This window comes from Anser brachyrhynchus, assembly GCF_964034855.1.
Source record: "Anser brachyrhynchus genome assembly, chromosome: 18".
Taxonomy (NCBI): Eukaryota; Metazoa; Chordata; class Aves; order Anseriformes; family Anatidae; genus Anser; species Anser brachyrhynchus.
In genome coordinates, this window is record NC_137711.1 from 4,919,336 (window position 1) to 4,946,584 (window position 27,249).

Genomic DNA, 27,249 nt, shown 5'->3' on the forward strand with positions numbered 1-27,249 from the left:
CGGCCGCTGACTGCAGTGGGCTCGGCAGGGAGCTGAAGGATTTGCTCCCAAAAACAGGTGGGCTAACACACAGGCAGTGAGGTCAGTCACTGAAGCGCTTGCTCCCGGTGGAAGAGAACATGACTGATGAGAACACCTACTTGTTCCCTGAACTAGCCAAGCTCCAGGCTATTTGCAGCGTTTTCCAGCAGGGCTCTGCAGACTGGGACAGGGACAGAAAGGACAGAAGGACAGGTACAGCCCAGCTGCCCATTTTTTTCCACAGCTGTTATTTTTATTACAAAAGGGCAGTTACTTTTGTGAAGTCCACAAAATATCACATTAGTAATAAACTGCTAAGCATCACATGGCAGAATTTGTGGAGTCTAAACCTTTTAAGGGTGAAGTATACCTCATTTCAGTGGCTGCTAACATGCAGGCTATTAGACTAATTAACAATGTTTATTGAAATAATTTATGTATGAATTAAAGCAGGAGACATCTGTTACACCACCAAGACTAGCTCAACGTATTCTGAAAATACCTAACATCAAAGGTACATTGTGAAGTTATAAGGGAATGGGGACAATTGGTTCTTTTTCCACTAATCTCATATTAAAGTAGGGAATTGCTACACTACATCATCCAGTATGAAACAGTATTCAACGGGTATTTTTGAATTTAAAAAATGTCCCAATACAAGAGACATTTTCCAGGGACAAAGTTCAATCCATTCCTCATTTTTTCTTATTACTTTGCACATAGATGTTTTAAGAAAGCAGACCTTAGGCCCACAAACTGGGCTAACCACCTAATTGATTTTTCTTTTAATGACTTTTTTCATTTCCCTCATCTTTCGCAGAAAATATGAATAATACATGTATAAGGCCAAATGCAAACTATTTTAATCCTCATAAAAATTGTTCATGGGAATACATGCTGTGGTATATGTATCTTATGGCATATGTATTAAAGATATTTCTAGAGATCATCACAAGCCTTTTTTTTTTTTCTTTTCTTTCCCTTACTTAAAAAACAGTATCTGGGGGGATAATTAACTTTTCTATGTCCAGTAAGAAATGTGAATTTAGAGAGGCAGTTCAATGCAAAGAGCACATTGATTCTCAGTAAAGTTTCTACAAAAGTCACTTATACTCACTATTTCTGCTCAAAACTTCAGTATTCAGACACTGGGTCTCACAATGCAGTTTCTTGTCAATTCTCGTCAAAGGTTAAGGCACCTTTACAGTCTGAAGCATCCATCTCACAAACCTACACACCAAATAGGAGCTAACAGCTCTTAGTCACCTCTTGGTTAAATGAACTAGAAAGAGTTGCTTAAGTATCTTGCTCCAAGGTATGTTTTCCAATCCCTGAATCATTCTTATAAATCTCTGCTGATCCTTCTGAACCTTCTGAAGTCTGAACAGGACGAAATACTTTACTGTGTGTATTAATATGCATTAACATGGACCTGTATGTGGTAAATCTGGTAATCTGGCGAAGAATTAAAGTTAAAATAATTCATTAAACCACAAGTAGAGGAGACATTTACCAAGAAAAATACCAGCGAAAGACATTAAATTTGCCACTTCAAATGAGATTTTTAACATGAAAGCTGAAAACTAGATTATTGACTACTTGGAATGTAATCAGGTAGCTGCTGCTCAAGACAACTGACTTCTCTCCAGCTTTCATGGCTTCAGTAGATGCTAAAGTGAATCCTGTTTGTTTTTAAAATTGATTGCCAAAACTAAAATACTTTTTTCTCAGCATCGGTTGAGCTGTTTTTATGTAAATTGATTTAGCAAATAATGTAGGACTTGTTGAAAGTGAAATAATAAATCTGTCACAAAAACAATGGACCTCTCACCAGCTTGCTCATTAGTGGCCCCAACAGCATGGATCTCATTGACTTCATACTTGCTCCAAAGTAAAAGTTATCATCAAGTACATAAAGAATACTCTACTCATAAATGATAACTAAGGCACTTTTAGTATTATTTTATTCAATGGATTTTAAAGATACAATACTGAGCATTGGATGAAATTACTGTAGAACCCTGAAATGACTGTAGAGACCTGTGCGTGAGATAATTTTCTTCTGAAATGCTCTTTTTCCTGATACTGTGGGATTTTGCTAAGCTTTACTTAAGGAAAAATATTACCATACAAACTCCAGCTGTGTAAATGTGGTTTTAAAAGCTTGTTGCATTAAGCCTTTATTTTACTCTGTTTTACCTAAACTCTTACCCAAATCCTCGCTTTACAGATGTGGATATCATAAGAACTGTGGTCTTTGAAAAAGTCCAGAACTGTATTTTCTATGTATCACCTATTTATATTTTAACAAATGATACAGTTTCACTAGCTGAGTCCTTTGAAAACGTTTAGGACCCAATGTTAACACAAGGCTCAACATAGAAATAATTATTATCTGAGATCAAACATGAAAGAAAGCTCAATTTCTTTTCAAGTAAAATGGATTAATGCAGGAGGAAGTCAATAGTGCTAAATTAATCCTGAAAGTTAAAAGCAAGGATTGCAATGACATTAAGGGTCAGAGATGAGTTGACCTGCTGTGGCCATGGCTATTTAATTTAATTAACATTTACATTCTAAAAAACCCATTTGCAAGTACTAAGTAATATGGTAAATATGGAACAAATTATCAGCAACAGCAGGGGAGATTTAAAATATGCATCTTGAGTTTGGAGTCACTCAGAAACCTGCAGTGATGCAATCACTCAAACAGAGTAATCTTTATGAGTTTAACTTTGCCAAGAATGCATGTACAAACGGTGTTCCAGAGGCTCATTCAACGCAGATGACACACAAACTGCCCCGGATTGTCGACATACCTCATCCATGTGGGCCCATGCCTGAATGTTTTTGCACTTCAGGTGTTTCCTAATGACTGAGCGCAGTGGGTTTTGATCTCTTTTGATTTGGAAAGCTTTTCTAAGGCAAGATGCAGATCCCTGTATAGTGAATCATGGCTGGTGGCTGTGGCCATGAGATTGAGACGCTATGACACCATGTTGAGGTGCTGAGGGGACGCCTGCCAAGCCATTTCTGTCACAAACCACCGTGTTTCTGTCAGAAACCACCACCCCCGGGGACACCACAGCCCATCTCCCCTAAGAGCCCCGAGCACAGTAACTACCTGGGGGGCAAGCAGCCAAGGCAGTTGGTGATGAGGACGCGATCCACGCAGGCCAACTTCTTGTGATGCACCACCATGTCCAGCGCACGGCCCACTGTCAGGCCACGGCTAAGTGCCCTGGAGCTGTGGAAAACACGGGAGGTTTGTTGCTTTTTTTTTCACCCCGCTCGTTTATAGGTACTCGGATTAGCCCCCCGCGAAGCCCGCAGAGCACGTTGGCACATAAAACGACCCGCGGGGCGCCCCAAGCCGAGCCCGGCGCCACCGTTACCTCAGGCTGCCCAGGAGAGGGCGCGGCGCAGCTCCCGCCCGCCGCCATTTTGTGAGGGCGGCAGGCGAGGGGCGGCGGGAGCGCGGCCCGGGTCGGGCCGGGCCGGGCCGGGCCAGGCGAGGCCAGGCCAGGCCAGGCGAGGCCAGGCCAGCAGCGCCTCCGCAGGTACCGCGGCCATGCGGTCAGGAAAAGCCTGTGAAAAAACGTGTAAAACGTGGGTTTTTTGGAGCTGCTGCGGGTCTGCTGGTGTCCAAAAGGCCCCTCGACTGTCCACACAGAAAAGCGTTATCGCGCTGTGTGTTTGTTGCTACAGCAGCTGTGGGTTGCTGGGGTGCAAACTGTGTGGCTCTGCAGAGCCAACCCAATGGGTGTATTTAGTAGCAAACTAGTTAATAAGGTCATACTGATTAAGGCCAATAAAAATACATTCCTCTTTAACAGAAAGCTAAATTGCAAGGTGTATTAAATTCGGTTTGGGGTGATTTATTTATGATACACAGCAAATGTAAAAGCATAAGGTAGGAGTCTGGTCTCTAGAAGAGGTCATAGCTATATTTGTATTGAAGTGGAGCTCTGCAAAACTGAGCAGCAAAACTGTCTTGACTTCAGCTAACCTGCTGCCCTCGGTAATGGCCTTTTGTAAAATTCACATCTCTGGGCATTTAAGACAGGGTGAGGCATCCTCAAGCTTTGTCCATTCCTGAGCCGCAGCACACAGAAGTGTCCTTTTTACCTAATTACCACCTGTGGGGACAAAGTCATAAATGTTCATCTGTTGTCAGGCTAAAGAGTCAGCTGCAGGAGTGTGGATTCAGGTTAGGACCATGAGCACATACATAGTAAAATGTTCGTTACACGCTTCTATCCAAATAGAAAGATACAGCACTGCTGAAAATCATGCAGGGGTATGTCCACCTCTGTAAGACGCGGTGAGAAGTCAGTGGCACTCTGTGGCTGCTCTTAAACGGTACCTGAAACAGCCCCCTCCAGCTGAGCCTGTGGTGCATGCGTTTGCAGTTGGTGGATCTTACATCTGGAGACAAGCAGCGTGTAACTCGTGTGTTGGATCAGAGCCAGGGTTAAGCCCCCAGTAGTCGAAGCTGGATCCCTGGTAGCACTCGTGATGGGAGGTCAGGCGCAATGAAAGAGCCCTAGTAGTTTGAGAAGGAACACACCAGCACCTCTCCTGATGGGAGGTCAGGCGCAGTGAGCAGGAGGGCCCCCCTCGTGCTGGCAGCTCCGTTCCAGTGCTTGGCTGGACTCCAGAAGATTAAAATAGAGCCTTAGACTGTCCCCTCGGCAGCACTGCCAGCCAGAGCCCTGACAATCCTGGGGTTGTACTCAAACGTGAGTCCCGCGGGAGCGTGGGCTTTACCCTAACAGCTGAGGCACTGAGTAGGTCGAAGCCGGCAGCCTTATTGCTCTTGTGACTCAGACTCAAGGAAGAGAGGGATCAGGATGGAGCCACGAGAGAGAAGGGGATCAGAATGAACCCACAAAGCACAGAAGGGGGAAGGAACAAGTGTACCCCAGAAGAAAGCTTGAAAAAAATCTTTGTTCTTCCGGGGCCATTTTCCAAGCACATATAGCCGAGAGAACTGGGTATTAAACTGTTCAAGCCGAAGTTCTGATTTAGCTCCTTTCTGTCACCATTTCAGGAAAAAAAAAGCAACGTTTTCCTTTCTCAAGCATTTTAAAAGTAGTATGGGAAAAGGTGAAGGCCATACAGGTTCTTGTGAAGAGCCTCTGAATAGGTGGCAAAATCTTCTGTGGTCCAGAAATGATCACAGCTGAGGGGAACTAGAGCCACATTCCTGTACATATGTGACTAGTATTAAGCACTTAAACAAAATGCCTGATTTTCAGAAATAAGGAGCACTCCTGAGTTCTGCTAAAATCAACCGCAGTGGCAGATATTGGCATTTCTCAGAGAATGGTATTTCAAGCCAGTTATCTGCTAGGGATTTCTCATCACTTAATGTAGGCATCCACACTTAACATGTTTTGCTTCAGTATTTTTCAGAAAGTGATTACAAACAGCAAACACTGGACAAAACATTTTGACACTGCCTTTTTTTTTTTTTTCTGGGAACTCAAATTTGGTTGACTGAATTTTTAAAATCATTTATTTTGAAAATATCACATTGTTTCAGTCAAAAGAATGCCCACCTCACCAAATTCAAAGATTCTATTTTGATATTTCCAAAAATAAGCATTAATATTTACTGGTAAAAAAGGCTGGTTTGTCTTTAAATGGACTTTACTGTTAGTTTATAAAACTCAAAAATTGCTGTTCAGTTTACCATTTTTTTTCTCTGCAATTGAGTGTGTATGTAAGTAGAAGGGGGGGGAATTCTACCTGATTTTTTCCCCCTGCATGTTTGCTGTAATAAAAATCAGAATAATTAAATCTGTAATTCAAACAGATAAGTAACGGAAGTCTTACTGATTAACTAGGACTAATTAATTAATATTTAATATTTATTTTAAAAGCTAAGAAAATAGAAAAAAAATTAGTAACTCCTTTCAAAATGAACATATATTTCTTTGAGATTTTAAACACGGTGGTCTGGGGAAGGAAATGGTGAAGCTTATTAATAAGATTTTTTTGTGTATGTGTTTGCAAAATAAGCAAGCAAAAAAAAAATCAACCCCCAAACTTTTATTTAAAGACAAAATTAAAAAATACATTAATAGTTCGCTCAGAGAGATGACAGTTTATATAAGTTAATACATTTGAATGGAACAACAAAATGGTTTTCTTTTGCTGTCAGAAGAACAAGTCAAAAACATGCCTATAAGAGTTTTTTAACTTCTTTCCAGTTGGTTTAAAAGCATTTCAGTAAAACAGCATAGAACACAGAGGCAATTATAAAACAGCACTGTCTGCAAGAAACCATGGCAAACTTGCTATAAAGGTCTGTAGGAATCGCACTGTTCACCTACTTATCTTCTCATGTAAAGATAAAATCTTAGCTCTGGGCAAGCAAAACATGTGAACAACCTGGCCCTAAAAATGCATGGTACATGCAAAAGTGCATCAAAGTCATTTAAGTACATGCACACAAGAAATCCTTCTCTATCTTGTGGTGTTTCTTATAGTTAATTTCATAGTAGTACTGTACATGACTAAATGCTCGCATTTGTTTTTCTCTTTTACTAACTTAGAAAACGTGATAGCAATCTTAATGTTTTGAAATTAAAAATCAAGGAAGCAGAAATGACCAACAGTCACATTTTATCTTACATTTTAAGAATTATTTTGCTCTGTTGTTTAACTCCACTTTGGCTGCATTTTAGTTAAAATATTTTCCATGTGTGAAAGTATCCACAGATACTCCAGTAGGATGCTGTTATTCTGAAGCTTGCATTGAATTGGCATGTCATGGCTGAAACACAAACATTCATCAACATTTGCATTACCATATATACTTGTGCACAAGCTATGGATAATAGACTGATGCTGTAGTAAGGATACTAGCCAGAAAATTGTGTCCCTGCTCTGTCACAAGCTCTCTGTGTGACCTTGGGCATGTCAGTTATTCCAGTTATGGCATTATCTGTACAAAAGGGAGAACAGTGCATGAAACATTGAAATGCTCAGACAACATGGCAGCTAAAATACATTTAGCAACCTGCTCGTCTTGGAAACAAAGTGAACAATTACCCAAAGCAGAATCCCTCCAATGTCTCTTCAACATTCAAAATGGGATTGTTCTTATTTCTCTTGCTTACATAGAGTAACGCAATTTTGTATTACATTAGAAATGTTGCTGTGCTTTTCTCTTCCTTGTATAAGAATATGTGAAAAACAGAATCACAACAGAAGAGTGTGTTTCACTTTTATAAGGTAGTTGCCTCAGTAGGTAATATCTGGGGTGTTTCTCGACTACAACCAGATTATATATACCCACAATACCGTATGTTTACAATGTGGCTTGAAAGCATAGATTCACACCAGAAATAAACAGCAGATTCTGTCTGGCTGTCATTGTAAATAGACAGCTGAAAGCTACAGAGCCTGTATGAGAGCCTTCAGGCTCAGAAAAAAAAGGGCTCAGTCTGTCAGCCTGCAAGATTTTTATGCTGTTCATTTCTTTGATGTGAAGATGCTTGTATGCCAGCAACTTATTCTGCAGGTATCACACAGATTAGAAAGATGCCATTTCAAATCCGACTACCCAGATATCACTCTTGTATTAAGGCATGTACATTTATATAAAATGATTTTCAATTTCTGTTGATTTTGATGGGAGATTATTTTTACCCACAAAGTCTGGAAGCCATGCCCATTCAATTTAGATTTCTGACAATGCAGATCAAAATCAAAATTTGGAGACCATATTTCAAAGCTTGGACTTAGAAAAATTTCTTTTCCAGTAAAAACAAAAGAATTCAGAGAAAGAACACAAACTACAGTCAGATGTCCATTGATTGTAAGGCTCACATACATGGATACTTGATGATGGTCAGAACCTATTTAAAAAAATACAGTTTAAAGATTATACAGAAGTACACATGGTATTTAGGATTATGTGAATGCATAGACTAGCATTTATTTTTGTTAATGAGGGAGAAGACTTGAAGTACATGATTTTAGTAGATCATAGGAGCTGTAAGAATGCAAGAGCACTTCAGGTCTTCTAAAGCTTAAAAGAGCTAGGTTTCTATGATATGAGATCAAACAAAAAATTCTGTTAAGAACATTTTTATGACAATGATTCACTTGAATAAACCTAAGATTTCTTTTACCAACCAATCTTTTTTCTAAAATAGTATTTAATATCTGAAGTTATAAAAAATATTTGTAGTCTTGAAAATTATTTTTATTGTCTATTTTATGTACTATACATGCCTCTTTCAGGAATTATTAAAGAAGCATGAGTCATACGGCACTCATTTACTCTTGGCTCATGGCCATCCTCAATATATATTTTGCTATTTTCAAACCATTTGTAGGTACATATGCATGAAAATATTGTTGTGTCAAGTCCCTAGATCACAGTTAGCACAGCATACATTGTTCATCTATATATTTACAAAGTTTTAAAGCACATAAAATTGTGCATTATTATGTACCAAAGTTTAAACTTTAACATACGCTTGGTTGCATATATAGCAACAAGTTACAATAAAAATCTGAACAAAGACAACCAATAAACAGCCAAATTGCTATGTACAAACAAGGCAGGAAGCAATTAAACACTGCCTTGCACATTTCACTTAAATTACTTTTTCTCTGAGGGGAAAAAAACAAACAACCCCTCTTGCCCTCCCTCAGGCCCCCAATAACCCTAAACAGTCTTCATTTTTTTCAGTGAAATAACTGGAACTCCCATTGCATTCAGTAGGGGATTCATTTGCATAATATGGGAGAGAAATTTGGTCCCTATTATAAAACGTAGCAGTATGTTATGCCCTATGTTTTTCCCTCCCAGTACCACACAGCAGCAGGGTGGGCTTGCTCTCTGAGCCCTTCTCAGACAACAGTGTCTTTGACATCCAGGGGAATATTCCATGAGATAAAAACCGTTTTGTCTTCCTTACACGTATCATTTTTTACACCAGTGTAACTGTGTTGTTTTTATGATGACTCAACTGATCTAGATCCTCGGCTGGTATTGAGAGAGCCTTGTGAGTGAGTGGAGCTCTGCTGATTTATACAAGTTGATGAATACCTGACTCAGCTTCAGTGGAACTACTCTTGCTTTAATGGTGCAAAAGAACCTTGAATGAGGTCTAACGAGAGCAGAATTGGGCCCAAACTGACCTTTATATAAAGTAAAACACAAAAAGTCTGCGTGTTTACCTTAAAATCTGCTTAATAAATTACTACAATTCACAGTTTGAAAATAGATCAGTTAGTGCTACACCAATCACTTTCTCTTATTTTAGATCATGTAACTTTTCAAAAAAAAAAAAAGAAAATGAAAATAATAATTAATAAACATAAAAAATCTGTTATTATTTGATAAACAAAATAGGAGGTTTTATGTAGCCTAGTCACAGAAAGCTTAATAACACTTTACCCTTCTATAGGATGACTGGTTTAAAGGCTAAATCTTGCCCAAGATGCTGTGATACAAAAAGGCTGAGGAAAATATTCTAGCGTGACTCTTACATCATCCCTAAAGCACAGTATGAGAGACAGTAAACTGGGTAAGAGCTCCGAGCTAGTAGCATCTACACAGCTTCCAAAAGTATACGGGGCCTGCTCCAAAGTCCAGTAAAATCAACAAGAAAATTAACAAAATCTTAGTGACTTTGCAAACACTTAGAAGAGATGCCTGTAGTTTGTGTCTGCACAGAAGAGGGACAAACTACAGGCCAGAGCACATTTCTGGAGTATAACTCTTCAACCCTTCTTGGGGAATGTTGCTTTTGGTTTTTGCAGAAAATATACTGGCCAACAGCTCTGCCTCACACTTCTGGGCATGATTTAGCCTTATGAATTCTCCTTCATGAAATCAGAAGATAAATTATATTTAAAAATAAAGTATTCTAGCTATTTAATGTTTTGCTGTAGTAGAAAAATCAGAGACCTACCTTGATGAAGTCTCTGTTGTCTGAAAATTCAAGGCCCCTTTTCTAAAAATACGTTTTGCTGATGGCAAAGTTCAACACCTCAGAGAAATTCAGAGTAAGTTTCCAAGTTGTATACCATATTTTCAAATACACTATACCCTTGTTGTTAATAAGGCTGTATTGAAGTTTTACGTAACAGTCATGAGCCATGTGTTTGAACACCTTAAAAGAGTTGACCAGCAACTTAATGCATTTCTTTATACCATACGAAATGTAAAGATGCACCATCTCTTTCCAAAACACTCTAAACATAAATGCTCAAGATAAAATATTACATCCCTTAGCACCCCCTTTAATGCCTGTATTTAAAAACATGCATACTTCAGCAATGAAGTATTAATTTATAGATTTCTCCGTGTGCCGTTACTGTATAGAAAATCGAATTGTTTATTAATATCTAAAGGCAAAGCAAAAACACATGCAAGTATGGGAAATAAACGCTTTTTAGCCACAGGTATCATCAGGCAAACTGTCCACAAGCGGTCTGCCTTTTTGTATACACAAAGAATTGTTATTGTAAACCTTGCAGTTTACCTATATCTAGCTTCCTACCAGCAGAAACAGGAATGTTGCAGACTGCAGGAGATATAGGTCTACTGCTTTTTTGTAGGGTTATAATGTTTAAGCACTGTGTTTTTTTCTGGCCAATCAAGTCATGCCTAGAAATTATGAGGGACTGGGTTCAGCCTAGGCAAAGATAAACTGCCTGAAAAACACGGGACAAAAGTCCTGTGCCAAGATGTAAGAATAAGAAAGATAGATATCCAGAAGTTTGCAAAACCTAAGTACCCACTTCAGAGCTGAGCTTCAGCTGATGTAAGTGGGTACAGACTCATTTGAATGAGCTGTTTGCTGACTCACAGAATTCTAGTATGCTCTGGGCTCTGAGCCTCAGTGTTTCCTGTGCCTGTGCAAGAATCCTCAGGGAGGGACCCTAGCTCCAGTTGGAGGAAGGATTCCTAGTGATTAAAGCAATGGTCTAGGTTCTTAATTTTAATTTGATTCCTTACTTTGAGCCTTTACTCTAAGGTCTGCTCAGAGCAGTCACTGAATCCTTCTGTGCCTCTATGAAGTGGGGATAAAAGTGCTGAATTTCACAGGATTCTTCTGAATTGCTGTAGCTGCTTGTGAAACATGAGAGTGATCTTCCTAAGAGAACCACAGAAGTATTATGATTAGTATTATGACAGTGCTTGAAAGACATCTCTTTCTACTATCTATTTATCTCTGGGTGTTCATTACTATTCTTTTAAGGAGCTGCTTTACGCTGACTCACTGAATTGGCAGGAATAGCAATTTAGAACAAAGACAAATCTATATATAGATTTAAAGATATATATATCTTTCAAAAGATAACTCAGTGCTTTATAACCAAAAGTATTTCAAGTCAGAACTATCCTTTACTATTTTGACTGTTTAAGCTTTGGAAGAGCCTCAATAGGATCAAGGAAGTATGCCTCATTGGACATCACGTAAACACCACTTCCATATAACAAGGTTAAAATGGAGATGGTGTAGACTGTGGCTGGCATTTGCACTCCTAGATTCAAATTCTGTCTTAGCGCTTGCATGTAGGCAAAATTATGATAAAGTCAAGCCCTTTCTGCCAGCAAAAAATCCAGCTCTTTATTAGATACTTGACTACTTCTGGAAAAGCCCAGCACCAGGAGCAGATAACAGATTTTTACATCCTTATCTACCCAGCAGTGTGTACCAGTTCTTCTGCTGTAGATTTTACTACTTCTTGCCCTCACTGTTTTTTGTTTTGTTTTGTTGTTGTTGGTGGTTTTTTTTTGTTTTGTTTTTTCCTGAAGAGCCAAAGCAAAGCAAGGTGGGTTTCATTTTAGGAACATCTTCTTTTATCTCTTCACTTTCTGCAAAAACATATGGCCTCAGTATATTGTTATTTTTATTCTTTAATAAACAGTTACATGGCAGTTTTGCTTAGAGGCTAAACAGGTTAGGGGAGCATGGGCTCGATGCTGTATACTAGAAAACAATGTAAATTATTTTGACTTCTGAATACAACATTACTCTGGCTCTCCCTGGTAAAGAGCCCTCTGCTACTGAACGTAATCTAATGTAACAAGCTGTTGCTGCCTTTAGTGACAGTAAAACATCACTTTTGGTGCTATGGTTTGTGAGTTGGGTTTTTCCCGTGCAATTCCATGTGGCATAAAACATAACACAGTGTGTCCTTATAGCTGCAAGTTGGCACTGACACTTCTGCTCCCCCATCTTCTCACCCACAGGAATTTTCAGTATGGGTCCCATTCAAAGCCCGTGGAGGTGAACGGCAGTCTTTCCATCCTCACTGAGAATTGGATCAGGTAATGAATATTTTTGGTGCAAAAAGCTAACTTCCCTCTCCCCAGAAAAAGAGAATTTAAAAATGTAAATCCCTTATAGAAAGGTTTTGCCCTTATATCACTGCAAGGACTCTTCTTGGCTTCTGCATACTGACCAAGCATGAAATAGTGAATAACATTTATTTTTGAATTTATGGATTGAGTTCACAGGGATTTTAATAGCACTGGGGTTATGGAAGTGCTATTTTAATAAGGACCACAGATCATGGGCCCAAATCCTTACCTTCACCTCAAGGACTTGTAAACTCAACTATTTAACTCAAATCTCTTTATTGGAGGCCTTAGAATGTATCCACCTGGAGGCTGAAAAATTGAAAGGTAGAGGGCTGCACAAACATGGAGTGAGGGAATTTAACCAGCAGGAATGTGGCCTATAAAATTAAACTTCAAGAACTGTTTAAGAAAAATTAAAGCTTGTTCAACAGCTGGGGTTTCTCTCTACATTAGTTCATTTCTCAGTGACTCAAATGTTATGGTTCTCATTCATTTTTGAGATCATCTTCTGTAGTACTATAAGTCTTATTCTAGTTGCAAAGGACAAAATCGTGACTCACTGTGATCTGCCTTTAGACAAACATGGAGTGCTAAAACACCATCTTCTACCCTGCTTGTGATATTAATATTTATCAGTGGCACAAATAAAAAATCTTAGATTCAAGATGCACCCCAAATTTCCCTAACTGGAATTGCCAGAATATACCAATTTCAGACATAGAAATCAAATACCCCTGAATATACACTGAATACTCAGGAACAAAAGTAGGTGCATTTCTTTCTAAAGACTGCCTGAGAGTGCCTGCAACATAAAGAAATGTATTCTTCTTGTGTGCTGGGCAGCAGAAAAGACCAACCTTCACTTCGATCTTACTTAGATCATGCATATTATTCATTCAGAGCTCAGCTTCATTCTGTCTGTTCTTGACCTCAAAGGTTGACTGCCTTTTAAGCCTTTAAAATAGCCTGCCACCTTTTTTGAAATCTAAGCTCCTGAAGGAAAAAAAAAATAATAAAAAAAAAATGCCCACACCTCAAACAGTGTGATAATTATTATATCAGGCTCTGGCAGCATTCAGAGATGGTGCATGCAATATCAGTGATAACTTTTGTATTTTCACTTCTCTGTAACTGGCTAGAAACTCTGGGATAATTATATTACCAGATCAGTTAGCACTTTAGTTACATGCAACCTATATATATTCAGGAGGGCTGAGAAATAGAAAAAAATATAGGAAATGGTGGAAAACACGTTAATAGAATATTAGGACACAGTCCTAACATGAGCACACCAAGGATGTTACAGAGTCTGCTACATTGCAGTCAGAACCACTCATGCTTAAAATTTTTCATGCTTGGAGATAGGTGAAAATCAAGAGAACTGCAAAAACTGATTACTAGATTTGCATCCACGAAGTGTTCTGCTATGTGGTGACTGTTAGGACCCTACCTGCAAAACTGCCAATGCAAATAATAATGCTTGCATCGTGACAGATACCGCTGTAAGACCAGATATCTGGTGATGAAGTCAAATGATCAGGATTCTTTAAAGTGACACAAGTTGCCATTTTCAGAAGCTGGATTTTTACAAGTGATTTTGAAAGTATGGCCCTGTTTGTATGATGCTCACTATCTCCTTGTGGAGCAATGGGAAGCAATGTAGAAGTCTGTGGTTAAAGCGTGCTGCTGAATACTTCTGAGACAGCAGAACCCAACTGATCATCTGGATCCATTTTCTGTTGCATAGCATTGTGCACATCCTTATGTTCTACAGACTGCATGCTCGCTCCCCAGGAATTGTTCTCTTCACTCAGAAGTGTTGTTTTATAAGGTTCCACATATATCCTATGGACATTCTGCCTCGATTCCTCATACTTGCCTCTTCCATCTTCTGGAAGGCTGGATGCATGAGGTAAGAAAGTGCTCTGAGATCCATCAATGGGAATCTGCAACTGCTCACTGGAGGTAGGTTCTTGAGATAAATCTGAAGATCTCATGAGATGCTGAGTATACACGCCTTCAGACAGAGAGGCAGACTGTGTCTCGCTGTGCACACGCAGCCAACGATGATGCCTGCTGAAGTAGTTGTAATGTTGATGTTTCCCTAGCTTTTTTTTCCCTAAAAAGCTCAATGGCTGCTTGGAGCTAGAGGACTTGTCTATGCTTTTTGATATATTCCCTGACATTGTTAGATTGCTCATATACTCTGTGCAATGTTCAGCATTAGTATCAAAGGCACTACACTCTGTCAGGCCTTCTTTCAATGTTAGGCAAGGCTTCATGTCATGGACTTGGAGAACATCAGGTGCACTACCACCCAGGCCACTGCCTGCCTGCTGGGATATGTCATGTGAGGAGGAGTAAATCAAGTCTAATTCTCTGGGGCTTAATGCATCGCTGGAATCATAGTCACTGTCAGTTGGAAGGAATACTTCAGAGCAGCCTTCTTCATCTGAGCAGGGCTGGGAATCTGCAAGAAGAACTCATTAACACTAAGAAGACGAGCACAAGGGAAAAACTGCTTACCTGTCACTTATGTATTTTTTTCTTAATTCAGAATAATATCTACAGTCCTGAAAATATACATTTGTTTCCTCTGCAGAATTTTGTATGGGCCTATGTGACAGAAAAGACAGTAGTCAGGGAGTTTTTACAGATATGTTACAGAGGTGGTGGCAGAACTAAGAAAAGCAGAGAGGATTCATTTATTCAACTAAACAGAGGGAAGAATTTGAATTTGAATTGGGATTAAGTTCCGAAAGGATGTGTTTTCTTTTACCTTGCCTTCACCACATTTCATAGAGGTGGCTATTTGGGAGACAAAGAAAATCTAATCCAGGTTCTGGTTTTATTAAAGATGTTGGTTGAGTTACTGCAGAGTGATACCTCTCTCTGTCTGTGAGTAGGGTGCAAGTGCATTTATATACCAGAAGCTTGAGGCAAGGCATGGAGGTAGATGACTACCTTTTTCCCTGTTGGCTTAATTATGTATGTTCAAGCCCAAAAACAGACACACACAATTCAAATGTGAATTTGTTGAAAAAAACTCACACTGGTATTGAAATCTCTGCTGTCCTTTGGCTACTGAAAGACCAATAACATAATAAATAGTGGCATATGTGATAGAACAGATTGATGCTCCATAGCTGTGGACAGTTTGTAATAGATCCAAAGAAAAAACCTGTAGATTTTATACAGTGCTGGCTATTCACTTTGACCTAGTATAAATTACACTATAGTGCAACAATAAAGAATCAATCCCATGCAGGGCAAGATAATGCTGTAGGTTACATGGTGCCAGAGCTAAGGATTATTCTGTGTTCATGATCTGTAATACAGGGAAAATTTAGCATAAGGTGCTGAGAAAGAACACCACCATGTAATGGAAAGAATCAAAGCATGTTTGATGTTTGGGTTTCTTTCTTTTTTTTTTTTTCTTTTTTTTAACCTAGTCTAATCAGAGTAGATTTATATTTTTTTCTTAACTGCAAAAAAGCGCCAATTTGAAAAAACAAAACAAATTATTATTACCAAAATGGTCATGGTTGTTGTATAATGCAGCATCTATTGCTTTTGTTTCTACTGTTTCATTTATTCATTGCTTATAGACAGCTCAGAAGAATAAGGGCTTACATTTTTATGCAAAGTCCTTCTTCCGTTAGCAAATTAGGTGCTACTGTTTAATTTGTTTCATTTTTACTCGCTGTGATCTATTTCTTTCATCAGTTTAATTTTCCAGCTGTTCAGAGAAGTAATAATGGCCAATGAAGTGGGTACTTATTAGTGTAATTTTGTGTTTTAAAGTGCCTGGCTAAAGCACTGAGAGCACTGAGGTATGTGAAAATGGCTGTTGAATCAAACTGGACTACTGGCACTAAAATTTGCTCTATCAAAACAAAGCAAGAGGAGCATAAGAATGAATTGCTCCAAAGCAGAGGAGTAGTCAAATCATGGAAAGAAAATGGCTATATTATCACAGAAACAGAAGGTGAGAAATGGATATTATGGAAAAGTTTAACTTAGATTCTGGACAAATTGTTAGAAACTATGATAAAGAACAGACAAATATGTGAGTGATGATAAAGAATTTGTAGCTTTTGTTTAGCAATTTGTATCTCACCAATCTAGTGAGGCTGTGAACATATGCACAGTGTAAGAAGCACTAGTATGTAGGCATCCTTACATTTCTGAAGAGCTTTTTGAGAAGGTTCTTTACCAAAGATTCTTAAGAAATGAAGCTGTAATTGAGAAAGAGGGAAAGCCCCTTCCATATATTAATAGCAGATTGTTGGTGAAGACAACAAATGGAATAGGCAGCTTTCACTGTGGATGGACTTTACTAATTGTGGAGAAGTCAGTGACAGGACATTAAATGATCTGGAATAGTGAGATGATAAAGTTGGCTGCTGATGAGCAATTATTCTGAGTAGCTGAAAGGAAAAAAAAAAAAGTAAAGGCTATAGAAGGATCTCAGGATAGTAAGTGGCAAATGATTGGCAAATTGATTGTTAAAATAACCCTGTCAGGTATTGGAAAAAATTACTCCTTTTATAAAATGAAATTCAAGAACTGTTATAATTAAAAGTGAGTTCAAAGATTTTGCTTGATGAACAAACAAAATTCTCTTACCACTCACAGCTTTTCTCCTCTGGCTTCTAGCCTCAGGTGAGGGGGGCGGTGAAGGAAGACAATCTAGATGTGAAGAAGTTGAACTGATTTTCTTTTGAGAGTGTTCTGAAAGATTCACAAGCTTCTTTATTGGTAGGCCAGCTGCTGGCTGTTTGTATCTGGCATACTGCAGTGCTTCTGTGATCCATCTCATTTCCCTCCAGATATCATCAATTTGCTTTTGAGGAAAAAAGAAATGATGAAAAACTACAATTAAGTCTGTATATTAATTTTGTGTAAGTGTGTAGTTTCAAGTGCCTAAGTAGGTGATTAGTCACTGCCAACAGACAGCAGACAAGCAGGCTCCCTGACAGGAGACTTCTGATTTTAGATGGTCTGAACTGCCTTTGGTTAGGTGCTTTTTCTCGTTCAGCACTGCAAGGTCTGCCTAGGATCAGACTTTTAAATTAAATACCTCAACTAAGAACTTGGAGTTAGGACGGATGAATCTAGGCCTAAGCTCTGACACAGAAAGAAATGCTAATTGTCTTTTGATGGAGCATAAAGTTTGACTAAATTTGTAGCACACTTGAAAGTCAGTTTTGTTTTGTATTGGAATGAAATCAAGATGTCTCAAGGATTCTTGTGAACCCAGAATTATGTTCAAAAGCAGAATGCTCAGGTCAAACCCTGTTTTTGAACAGAAGAATATATGTGCATGTGTATATGCATGAAGGGTTGCAGCAAACCTGTGAGACAAACTGCACGTCTGCTCCCTTATCTTTTTAGCCTGTATGCATTTTAACAGTATAAATCTATACTAGGACAGTTCTAACTCATGCCTGTTGATGGCAATAAGACACAAGTGCCTAAATCAATGTCAGGATACAACGTTAAATATCTATGCAAAGATGCTGTTTAATGTGTGTCTTGTGAGTCTTCTGATAATGAAGACTTTCAATTTCTTCAGGCAATTCAAGATCTTTGACGACTGAGTAAATGTTGCTGCAATCAGTGAATGAGATATAGCTGTGAATATAATATACATCTGCTGCGGTATCCTTTCTAGAGCTTCCCTTGTGCCTCTCTTCTTGCAGAAGCTTCTGCATTTAAAGCAGTGAGCCTTCATATTAATATTGCAGTGTTTAAAGGAAACTACCTTGCAGTTACACAACCTACATTCTGAAAGAATATAAAGGACAAACAGCCTTGGGTCAGTAAATGGGCAGGCAAAAGTGAGTGGTACTTTGTGCAGTGAGTATTATCAAAAGCGAAATAACTGAGGGATCAATGAAAAAAGAAGACTGTAAACTGATATATTCTAAGACCAGTTGTCCAGCACATCCTCTTAGCTGGAGATAATTTTTCACAAAAAGCATAATCAAACTGTGGATTTCTTGCCAAAGGATACTTCAGATTAGACAGAATAGCTAGGGTATTTCTTGCAGAGCCCTGTTGGAGATAGGATAACTGGATAGCTATTTTAACCTAGTATGTCCATTTTTATGTAGAGGTGAAATCCTGGCTCCAATGATGTCAGTGCAAGCCTTGCCAGTGAGTTAATTTGGGCTCAGAATGTATACTAAGAAAAGCAAATGGTTCATTCATAATCTGCTTTAATTTCAAGACTTCAGCATAGCTCCATGAATAAAATACAATTGTGTGTCCAGTTAGCAAACTTCTCACCTATTTGATTTTGAGGATCTTATATTTTCTTTCTGTAATCCTCCTTCAACTCCAAACAAAATCATACTGCTTCCAGTTTATGAAAATGTAAATCTTGTTGGTTCTCTCCCTGATGCCACTCTGTAGTGCCTTACAGTACAATGAACCAGTCATTTTAATGAAGTGTAGTTCTTAAATAATTTAGGAACATTTGAAGCATTATGCCCAGTAAATTACATTTTAACTTCGATTTCAGTTTCAGTGATTGTAAATTTCTTGTGTTACTGACTAACATTCTGGTAAAGATACTGATTATCTTATCTGCTGTTTTTTTTTTTGTTGTTGTTGTTTTTAACTTTTTAGTTGCCCTCTGACTCCTTTTCAGAACTGCATTTATATAGACTCCCTTGCTCTTTACAATGTTTGGTTTGTGTAGTAACTTCAACACTGTTTTAGATCTAGGATCACAGAACTGCTCTCGCGGTTTTGTGGTCACCACTGAAGATTGCGGTATGTGGTGGGCTGAGATATTTTTGCCAATAGGTGGAATACAGCTGGTTTTCATTTGAGAGGAAACCTGACAAGGCTAATACACTGTCACAATAATTCAGCACAAAACACTGAAGTTTAAAATATTCTCCCATATTTTCCCAGCATATGTATGTGACTCAGACACCGGAGAAAAGGAACATAGAACTGTCTATGCAGTGTATATGTACATACATTTATTTTTGATGTGAAGAGTAAAAATTTCCCAGATGCTCCTGCACGCTGGGGAGAAACCAGAGTTTCTAAGTGTGAGAATAGGAAGATGAGAAGGATGGAGATAGTGGGGATGTGCAAGCAAAATGGTATATTTCTCTCTGCTCCCCTGCAGGTTTCCAACAGCTCTAAAGCAGATAAGACAAAGGGGATATGAATTCAGAAAAAGGAGGAACAGAGATATTATCATCTTGTTCATAATTATGGAGGGCCAAACATGTTATCAATAAGTGGTTGTCTTGGCCCCTATTTCAACAGAAGGTTGCTTGTATATTAAGAATATAGAGCTGTAAACTGATCTGCACCTCACTTGTAGAAGGACAGATAACTGGGGGACTGAGGCAATATTTCTGCACAGTGCTGTACAGACATACGAACGCTTCCAGGGTTAGCTTGTCGTCTTTCACACAGAGCTGCTTTCTTCCCTGTGATACTGTCGATAAAGATTGTTTCTACAACCTAAGATGAATTTTCATTTTTATTTTTTTTTAATTGGCAATTTATTGTGGTGAAAAATATCCTCAATCCCCTAAGACAGATAAAAACTATTACCCAAATGAATGCCATGTACTAGCCAGGCACTAGCTTACCTTGCATTAGACGAGAGTAAGTTTTACAAGCAGACTGACACAGTTCTGTATAACAGTCTAGTATGACTGTCATTTGATTTTACCCGTAAAAATCCTTGTATAAAAGCAACAACTAAGAAAATCATGTTCTGGGCTTGAATTTCATAAAAGCAGAATTGCACTTTTGATACAACTGCTCTTTTTATGATGTCTGTAAATAATTCTCCATTTAGATTTCAAATTACAGCCTTATGCAATTTTTAAGAAAGCCACCTTAAAATCTCATTGGAATAGTCAGAAACAGACTATTACCTGTATGTAGTCTATAACTTGCTGGTGTCTTTGTTTGGCTGCAGCGACTTCACTGTCTGAAATTGCTTCCCTTAGGGATTGCTGGGTTTTCAGAGAGTCCAGCTCTATGACAGCAGAAAGGCGGCAATACAGGCTTATAAATTTTTCCTTGTAACAGCAAAAATGAACTGTGAAAAGACCAAGTGCAAAGGAAACACTTATATTCTGGTTATGAAATATGAAATCCTTAGCTTTCAGAACACACATTTTATTAAATGTAATTACTAACTCTCTGGATGGGTTACTTTAAGCTAGAAATAAATAACACAGGCTCTAACTCTCCTCTCATTTACACTGGACTTACTCTGTTACTTCATCGATTTCAAAAGAGTCATTTCTAATTTATATCTATGTGAAGGGATAATCAGGCTCTTAGTATGCAACTGCAGAGGCTATGTTGCCCATGATAGCTTAAATCAGAAAGGCTGTTTTTTCTGAGGCTCATCATTTCTTTCATCAAGCAAGCAGTGACATGGTTTTCAAAGGGAACCCATCTTTTTGTTTGTTTGCTTGTTTTTCAATTGAGTGTTTCAGAATGAAAGTATCATTTTGGAAGGTGATAACTTTCTTTTGGCCTAGGCTAACATAAATCAGTAACTCAAATGTAAATAGCAGCATTAAAAACATTTCAGTGATAAGACAGTTTGAGTGAAACAATTATAACTTGGATAGGTGTTATCACATAGCATCCTCTGAATTCTTGTGCAAAAGAGTAACACAGAAAGCTCCAGACTGACATCTTGCTTTGTGTAATTTGACTTTGCGGTAGCAAAGAGCTATGTGAGCTACCTCTGAAAGAGCTAAGAGACAGAACAGCTATGAAGCCACGGAGCTTCACAAATGTTAATTTACCTGGCTTCTTAAAGCTATATTGTTCCAGAACCTGCATTTGCTCAGACAGAACTTGCCAGTTATCTCTGCAAACTGCAGTATAGACATACGAATCTTGCTGAGGGAGAGCGAGTTTTCAGAAATACTTCCCCATTCATTGCAAGCATACAGCATGATCTTGTTATACCAGTGAATGGCAGCTGGATTAATACTGCTACTTTTCTGGATTGGGTCATGATATTTTTCAGGGTATTTCAAGTGCAAATGCATACACTCTTCTTATCACAAATATTAAAACAGAAATAAAAACAGTGCCCCAGATCTATTTATTCCTTGCAAACAACATGAGAAGAAAAGTTAAGAATTTCTCAAAATACGAAATCTGATCACAGAAACATGATTAATGTAACAATAAAGGCCTAATCTGAACACAGAAATCCCACCAAAAAAAAAAAAAAAGAGAGAGAGAGAGTGGAAGAAAGAATTCTACCTTCTGGTTTCCCAATGATGCCTAGATATTGCAGGGATCTAGTCTGAATAGTGTGTGGTCTTACAGTATATATGCCATATGTGGTGGACTCTTGAGTGAATTACAGCCGCGGTTTCAGCTTCAGTGCTGAAGTTTCTAGCCTTTGTGGTTTTAAGTCAGACCCTTTAATGTTACTTTAACAAATGTTACTTCAACATAGTCTTTTGTGGTTATGCAATTATATAGTTGGTAGCCACCAGCTAATGGGGAATGGAAGCTTCTAATATTTGAGATGTGAATCACAGTCACTTTATAGAACATCAGGGATACATATATAATAAGTCATATAGAAAATGTCATCTGCCTTTGGCCAGATGACTGCTTACTTTAAAAAAAAAAAAAGAGGTAAAATTCAGCTTTCCATACTGTTCTCTCTGACAAGAATTGCTTCCCCACTGCAGCAACATTGCTAAACAGAGAGGTCTACACCCAGACTGATGTTTTAGAGATTACTTTGTTGCATGTTTATCAGCACCACATCATCTTGCTTGGTGTCTATTGATTTGTCAGCCCCCTGCAAACTACCTTCCAGAAGTGAGCATGGCTCCTGCCCATGGTTTATGTACCATGTGATGGGAGTTAAATAGTTTGCAAGACCTCTAATACGAAGATGGATTACACCAGAGATGAATATACTTTGTGCATTAATTTGCACAGTGAATGCAGTAGTCACCTCTCATAGGGAGAAATAATATGCTGAATACACAGAGTCTAATTGTAGACCTCAAGGTTGCATGTCAAGAAGACAGTAAATCTGGCATTAGGGCACTACAGCCACATCAAATGCCACAGCCATGTGACCCAAAGCACTGAACTAATTACGTTAGTTTTCTGTTGAAGGGATAACTTTGCCATGGCAGACTATACACCAGCTCACGTATTGTCTGTCTGTACCACTCATAATTTTATGGCAGCTCAGCTGTTATCTGTCCTCCCACAACCAGGATAAAAACCTAGAGTTGTCATGGGCACCACTTTGTGTGCTCTGGCTGATGTGACATAAACACAATCATATGTTCCTGCCTGATTCAAATCAAATTTGGGCTGCTGGATGATGGTAGGTCACAGATCTACTATGACTGCAGAACCATAGCTTTAGCTGAAAGACCCTCCATTAATTTCCAGCTACCATTCCCCCACATTAGTGACTCTACCAGCACTCAGCAATGACATATAGGAAATATGGTGGTGATGGTAGTGGTGTCACATAAACACTAGACAGATATATCACTGAGGACCCAGTTGCCACTAGAGACCTATTCTGTAGTGGCTCCTTGTGGACTGTCTCCATCAGTTTTGGCTCTTACCATTCTCTCTTCTCCAAGGCAGAGCAAAGAAATGACAAGCAGTTTTACAGGCCAGAAGGAAACAGAGGAGACTAATGCATAAGGCGCAGCAGTCCCCTTACTCATCATATTCTTTCTAAAAAGAACTATGAAGTCTTTGTGGGCTGCTTTCATGTGGAGCCTTTCTTTACTTTGTGGACCAATGAGAAAGAAATGAGAAATAGAGGAGCTTAGAGCTGAAGCATCTTCTGCTTTCAGTTAGACAGTTGTAAAACCCTGTTTTGGAGGATTCTTACCTAGTCAGCAATGCAGTTCAACAGGAGGAGCACAGCACAGTGCTCCCTAAAGAAGTAGATTCAAGTCTAGTACTTTAGCATTTTTCACAAAAACAGGCTTTTCTTGCACCACAGCAATAGGACTGAGTCTCCCACATTTTTTTTTCCAGAAATCAAAAGGAAAGAGATGACCCTGAGCTAGAAACTCCACTCAGACCTTTCACAAAGTTGTGAGGGAGTCAGACCTTGAGTAGGACTATCTGTAAGCAGGAGCTGCAAAAATTCTCCTCTTCAAAACTGGTTATTCTTGTGACAACTTAGAGGGATGGTTCTTTTTTGCATCTGCTTTTACACTCCAAACTTGCCATGTTGTAATTTTTTGATTCTGTTTTTTAAAGAACATCGTCTTCCAAATAAGCTTGTAGACATACTGGATAACTGTGGGCTTTGCTCTATGCTTTGCATTTCAATAATGATTGCTTCAGTATATGCTTTAACTGCTCTGCTCCCTCTATAACTTGTACACAGTTATAGGTAGTGTTGTTGCCAAAGCCATCATGTGATTTATTGACTCTCCACTGGGACAAGGGGGAAAACAGATACAACTTTGTGATTTTATTATAAGGAGACTGGGTTAATATTTCTAGGTGAAGCAAGCTACTATACCGAGTTCAAACATCTGAAGAGGGAGGTTAAGAAATCCTGAGTGTGGGGTGTAAGGATTATTCTGTCCTGGGGCAGTGCAGACGTCGTCTGAGGCGGGGAGCAGGAGAAGAAAGGAGACATTGTGACCCAGTTCCAACACCTCCTGTGTATACAGACGGAAGTGCTTAGCCTGTAGAGGGACACGCGCGGGGGAAGAAATAGGAGAGAATTACAACATGGCACTTATATAAACAACACCCCAAATGATATAAAACATTAAAGAAAATTTGCACAACATCAAGCTCGGAATTTTTATAAAACATAAATATTTGGGGGGGGGGGCTCTAAATGTGGGTTCATGTCACTACATAAAATAAAGATTTAAAGCTGCAATGTTCCACATTAAAACAACACACAGGCACAACCCCCCTGAAAACAACATTTATGTTTCTTATTAGGCAGAAAATGATCACATGCCATGTGCTTTTCAAGATTATGATTGCATAATTATGTGAAAACATGAAAATGGATTCAATTAAAAACCTTTAAGATTCAATTTAGGGTTGGTTAAGAGAAATATGCAGCTCTCCCTCAACATAGCACTGAAAAGGTTTAACAAGTGCTGCAGCAGGAGAAAATGGCACACACAGGATTTGGCCCGAGGCTGCTGTATAGCTGCTGTGTGCAGCACTGCATTTTACACTGGGTATCCAACAGTGTCACTGTCCATGATTCTGTTTGCCCCAAAAATAATAAAAATACCTAAGTAAATCTCTTGAAGCAAAAATTCAATTCATTAACAAAGAAGTTTGGTCCTGAATCATCAAAACATTTATAACTGTTTAACTGCAAGGTCATGTTTATGTCTATCCCTCATGCACAATAGATGAACTTAAATGCTTGGCTGAACTGCAGCCTAAGGAACAAATTGCACATTGATTTCAGTACTTTAGTCCCTAGCTTAAAAAAAAAAAAAAAAAAGATGCACAAAAGCTATAACATCCAAGAAAATACACTAGCATAGAGACCTGTACAGAGCCCTATTGAATTACTGACTGACCACAAGGCAGCACACCATCTGTCTTAATTTTGGATTTACTTGAATCTTGGCTCTTCTTAGGCTAGAAGGTGCAGCACTGATGGATTCCTTTTTAAAAGTAAAGCCTAAACCTTTCAAAATCAAGAAATGTAGAACCAGATTCATTTATTTTAAGGCCACATCTTTCTAGCTGCACAAACAGATCTTGAAATGAAATATAAAGATGATTTACTTCTACTGTAAGACCTCTTTACCCTTGTAGACCAAAATAAAATGGAATTCATGTAAACAAGAAACAAACTCCTTAGCTTATTTTTTCATGGATCTTTCACATCATAGATTATCCTCCCTGACTTCTTTATTTATTCACATATGCATTTCTTGTACCTAAATGTAAAGCCAGAAGCCAGATACCTCTCCTCACCCACAGCAATCTGGAAATCTGGAGCTATGTGTTTTAGAAGTCTTATGTTTATGTGTGTGTGAAAGAATTGCAAAGTGCTGTGTCTTCAGCAGGCCTTTCACCTTCAGCATTACATCCAAAAGAACAGTCAGTTGCCATGCTTCACTGGGAAAATACCTGTCTGTCTTTGCCAGCTGGGTGAAGGTGCTCACAGCTACTAGAGTTTCATGAGAAAGTGCGTATTTGCACCTGCCCAAAGTTGCACAAATATGCTAACAGATGCAAAAACAGAAGCTTTTTAAAATTAGTCTCTCAATCCTTATATGTTCAAAGATCTAGGAAAATAACTGTTTACTTGAAGGTGTTTTTCTCCCTCAGATAGAGTAATTGGATAGAAAGCTTCTCTGCTTTTCTTTTCTTGCAACCTTAACATTTAATTCCTACTTGAAAGTTACACTGTTTGTAGCTTATAGTTGTGTTCTTAAGAATCAGTTTTTAAAAGGGTGATAAATACCACAAAGGAAAATACCTGATGCAGAGGTAGATTGATCTGTTTAAGGAGAGCTTTCACTGCCATCTGGAGCTCATACAAGAACAATTGAGTAGGGCAGTCTGAAGTATGATCCATACTTTCCACAGATTCTGAGCCAGAAAGTGTTTGGATCCATTCCCACTCATCTCTGTATGTTGAGTTGAGTTAAAATTAGAAATATAACAAAAGTTCAGTGCACAAGCAGGAATTCAGTGTATGTGGGATCTGTTGATAGTTTAATCCTCATATAGCAAAACACTCTAAAATTGTGCAATCCTGATTGTTTGTGGTTAAAAATCTAAGTTAGAAAAGTTTAATTTTTCTAGCACATGTACATCAGGCTGAACATTCCTTTCTAACATCTGAAAGTCAAACTGCCTTTGAAATATTTCACTAAGACTTCTCACTCCAGGTTTTCTTTTCCACATATTTTATTCCATATCTACTATAATATTTTAAAAAACATGAATAGGAAATGACAACAGTGACAATTAGCAGGTTTAATTTCTGTGACAAACTCTCTTGTACTCACTAGAGCCAAAAAACTTCCTGGTTTTGTTTTGTTTTGCTTGACATATATCCATTCTAGACCTGATAAACATACGGATCATCTTTTTAAGACCAAATCCTTAATTCACCCTGCACTATTCAATCTTGAAAGGCATCCAGCACTGAACGTTCAAGAAAAAAATTACAAGAAACCCCACTGCAAGATGAGTAATATATGTGGAACAATCTGCTCCCAAATAAAGATCTGATCTTAAACTCAAGAGTCAGAGATTGTTATAAACCCTGAAACAGTAGGTTTCATATTCCTTCCAAAATTTTTGTTAGTATTAACTTCTACATTCTGGATATCCTTGTTATCCATATAGATATCCAGTTCCTCTTTGAATCATGCAAAATTCTCAGCTGGTTTCTGAAATGGTATGGGATTAAAAATATCCACAAAAAAAAAGAAGGGGGGAGGGGGGCAAATAAAATGTGTTGCCCACAAGGCAGGGACTAGGCACTGGAAATACATACACATGCCCAATAGATAAGGGAAGCAGTGGACAAATGGAAAATGGCATTTCTGATGCACAGTAGTTCAATGGCTGACAGCATTTGTCTAAACAGGATGTATGTTTGCTGTGTATTAGAGTGAGAAACCAGATATTACACAAAAGAATACACTGAGGAATCACCAACACCAATACCCCATGGTCAGGGAAAATTAATTTCACTGAATTCACTGGAAGCTGAATCAGGGCTGCAGGCTATGATCTTCCCAAAAGACATATAGAAGATCATTACCACTGTGCAAAATGTGAGCAACCACAGAATACTGTCCTTAGAAACGAACGGGCTCATATGTATCTTTTCTGGATAGGCCTTCAGAATTGCTGGA

The 27,249-nt window shown here is 38.5% G+C and overlaps 1 protein-coding gene across 11 annotated transcripts in view; it reads right to left on the minus strand.

Annotated features, from left to right (window-relative positions):
- Nucleotides 1-27,249, minus strand: part of ANKFN1 (ankyrin repeat and fibronectin type III domain containing 1) — a 152,351-nt gene that overhangs the window by 11,153 nt on the left and 113,949 nt on the right. For 3 of the 11 annotated variants that reach the window (XM_080561186.1, XM_080561190.1, XM_080561189.1), the window contains 5 exons: nucleotides 25,857-26,007; nucleotides 23,907-24,075; nucleotides 20,281-20,447; nucleotides 16,994-17,210; nucleotides 3,496-14,834 (listed from right to left, as the gene is read on the minus strand). In XM_080561186.1, the coding sequence (XP_080417312.1) occupies nucleotides 14,038-14,834; nucleotides 16,994-17,210; nucleotides 20,281-20,447; nucleotides 23,907-24,075; nucleotides 25,857-26,007 (1,501 nt within the window). In that variant the 3' untranslated portion in view covers nucleotides 3,496-14,037. Of the gene's footprint in view, nucleotides 1-3,145; nucleotides 3,269-3,416; nucleotides 14,835-16,993; nucleotides 17,211-20,280; nucleotides 20,448-23,906; nucleotides 24,076-25,856; nucleotides 26,008-27,249 lie in introns of those variants that run through there. The other 8 variants (XR_013940723.1, XR_013940721.1, XR_013940722.1 and 5 more) reach the window with 8 other exon arrangements.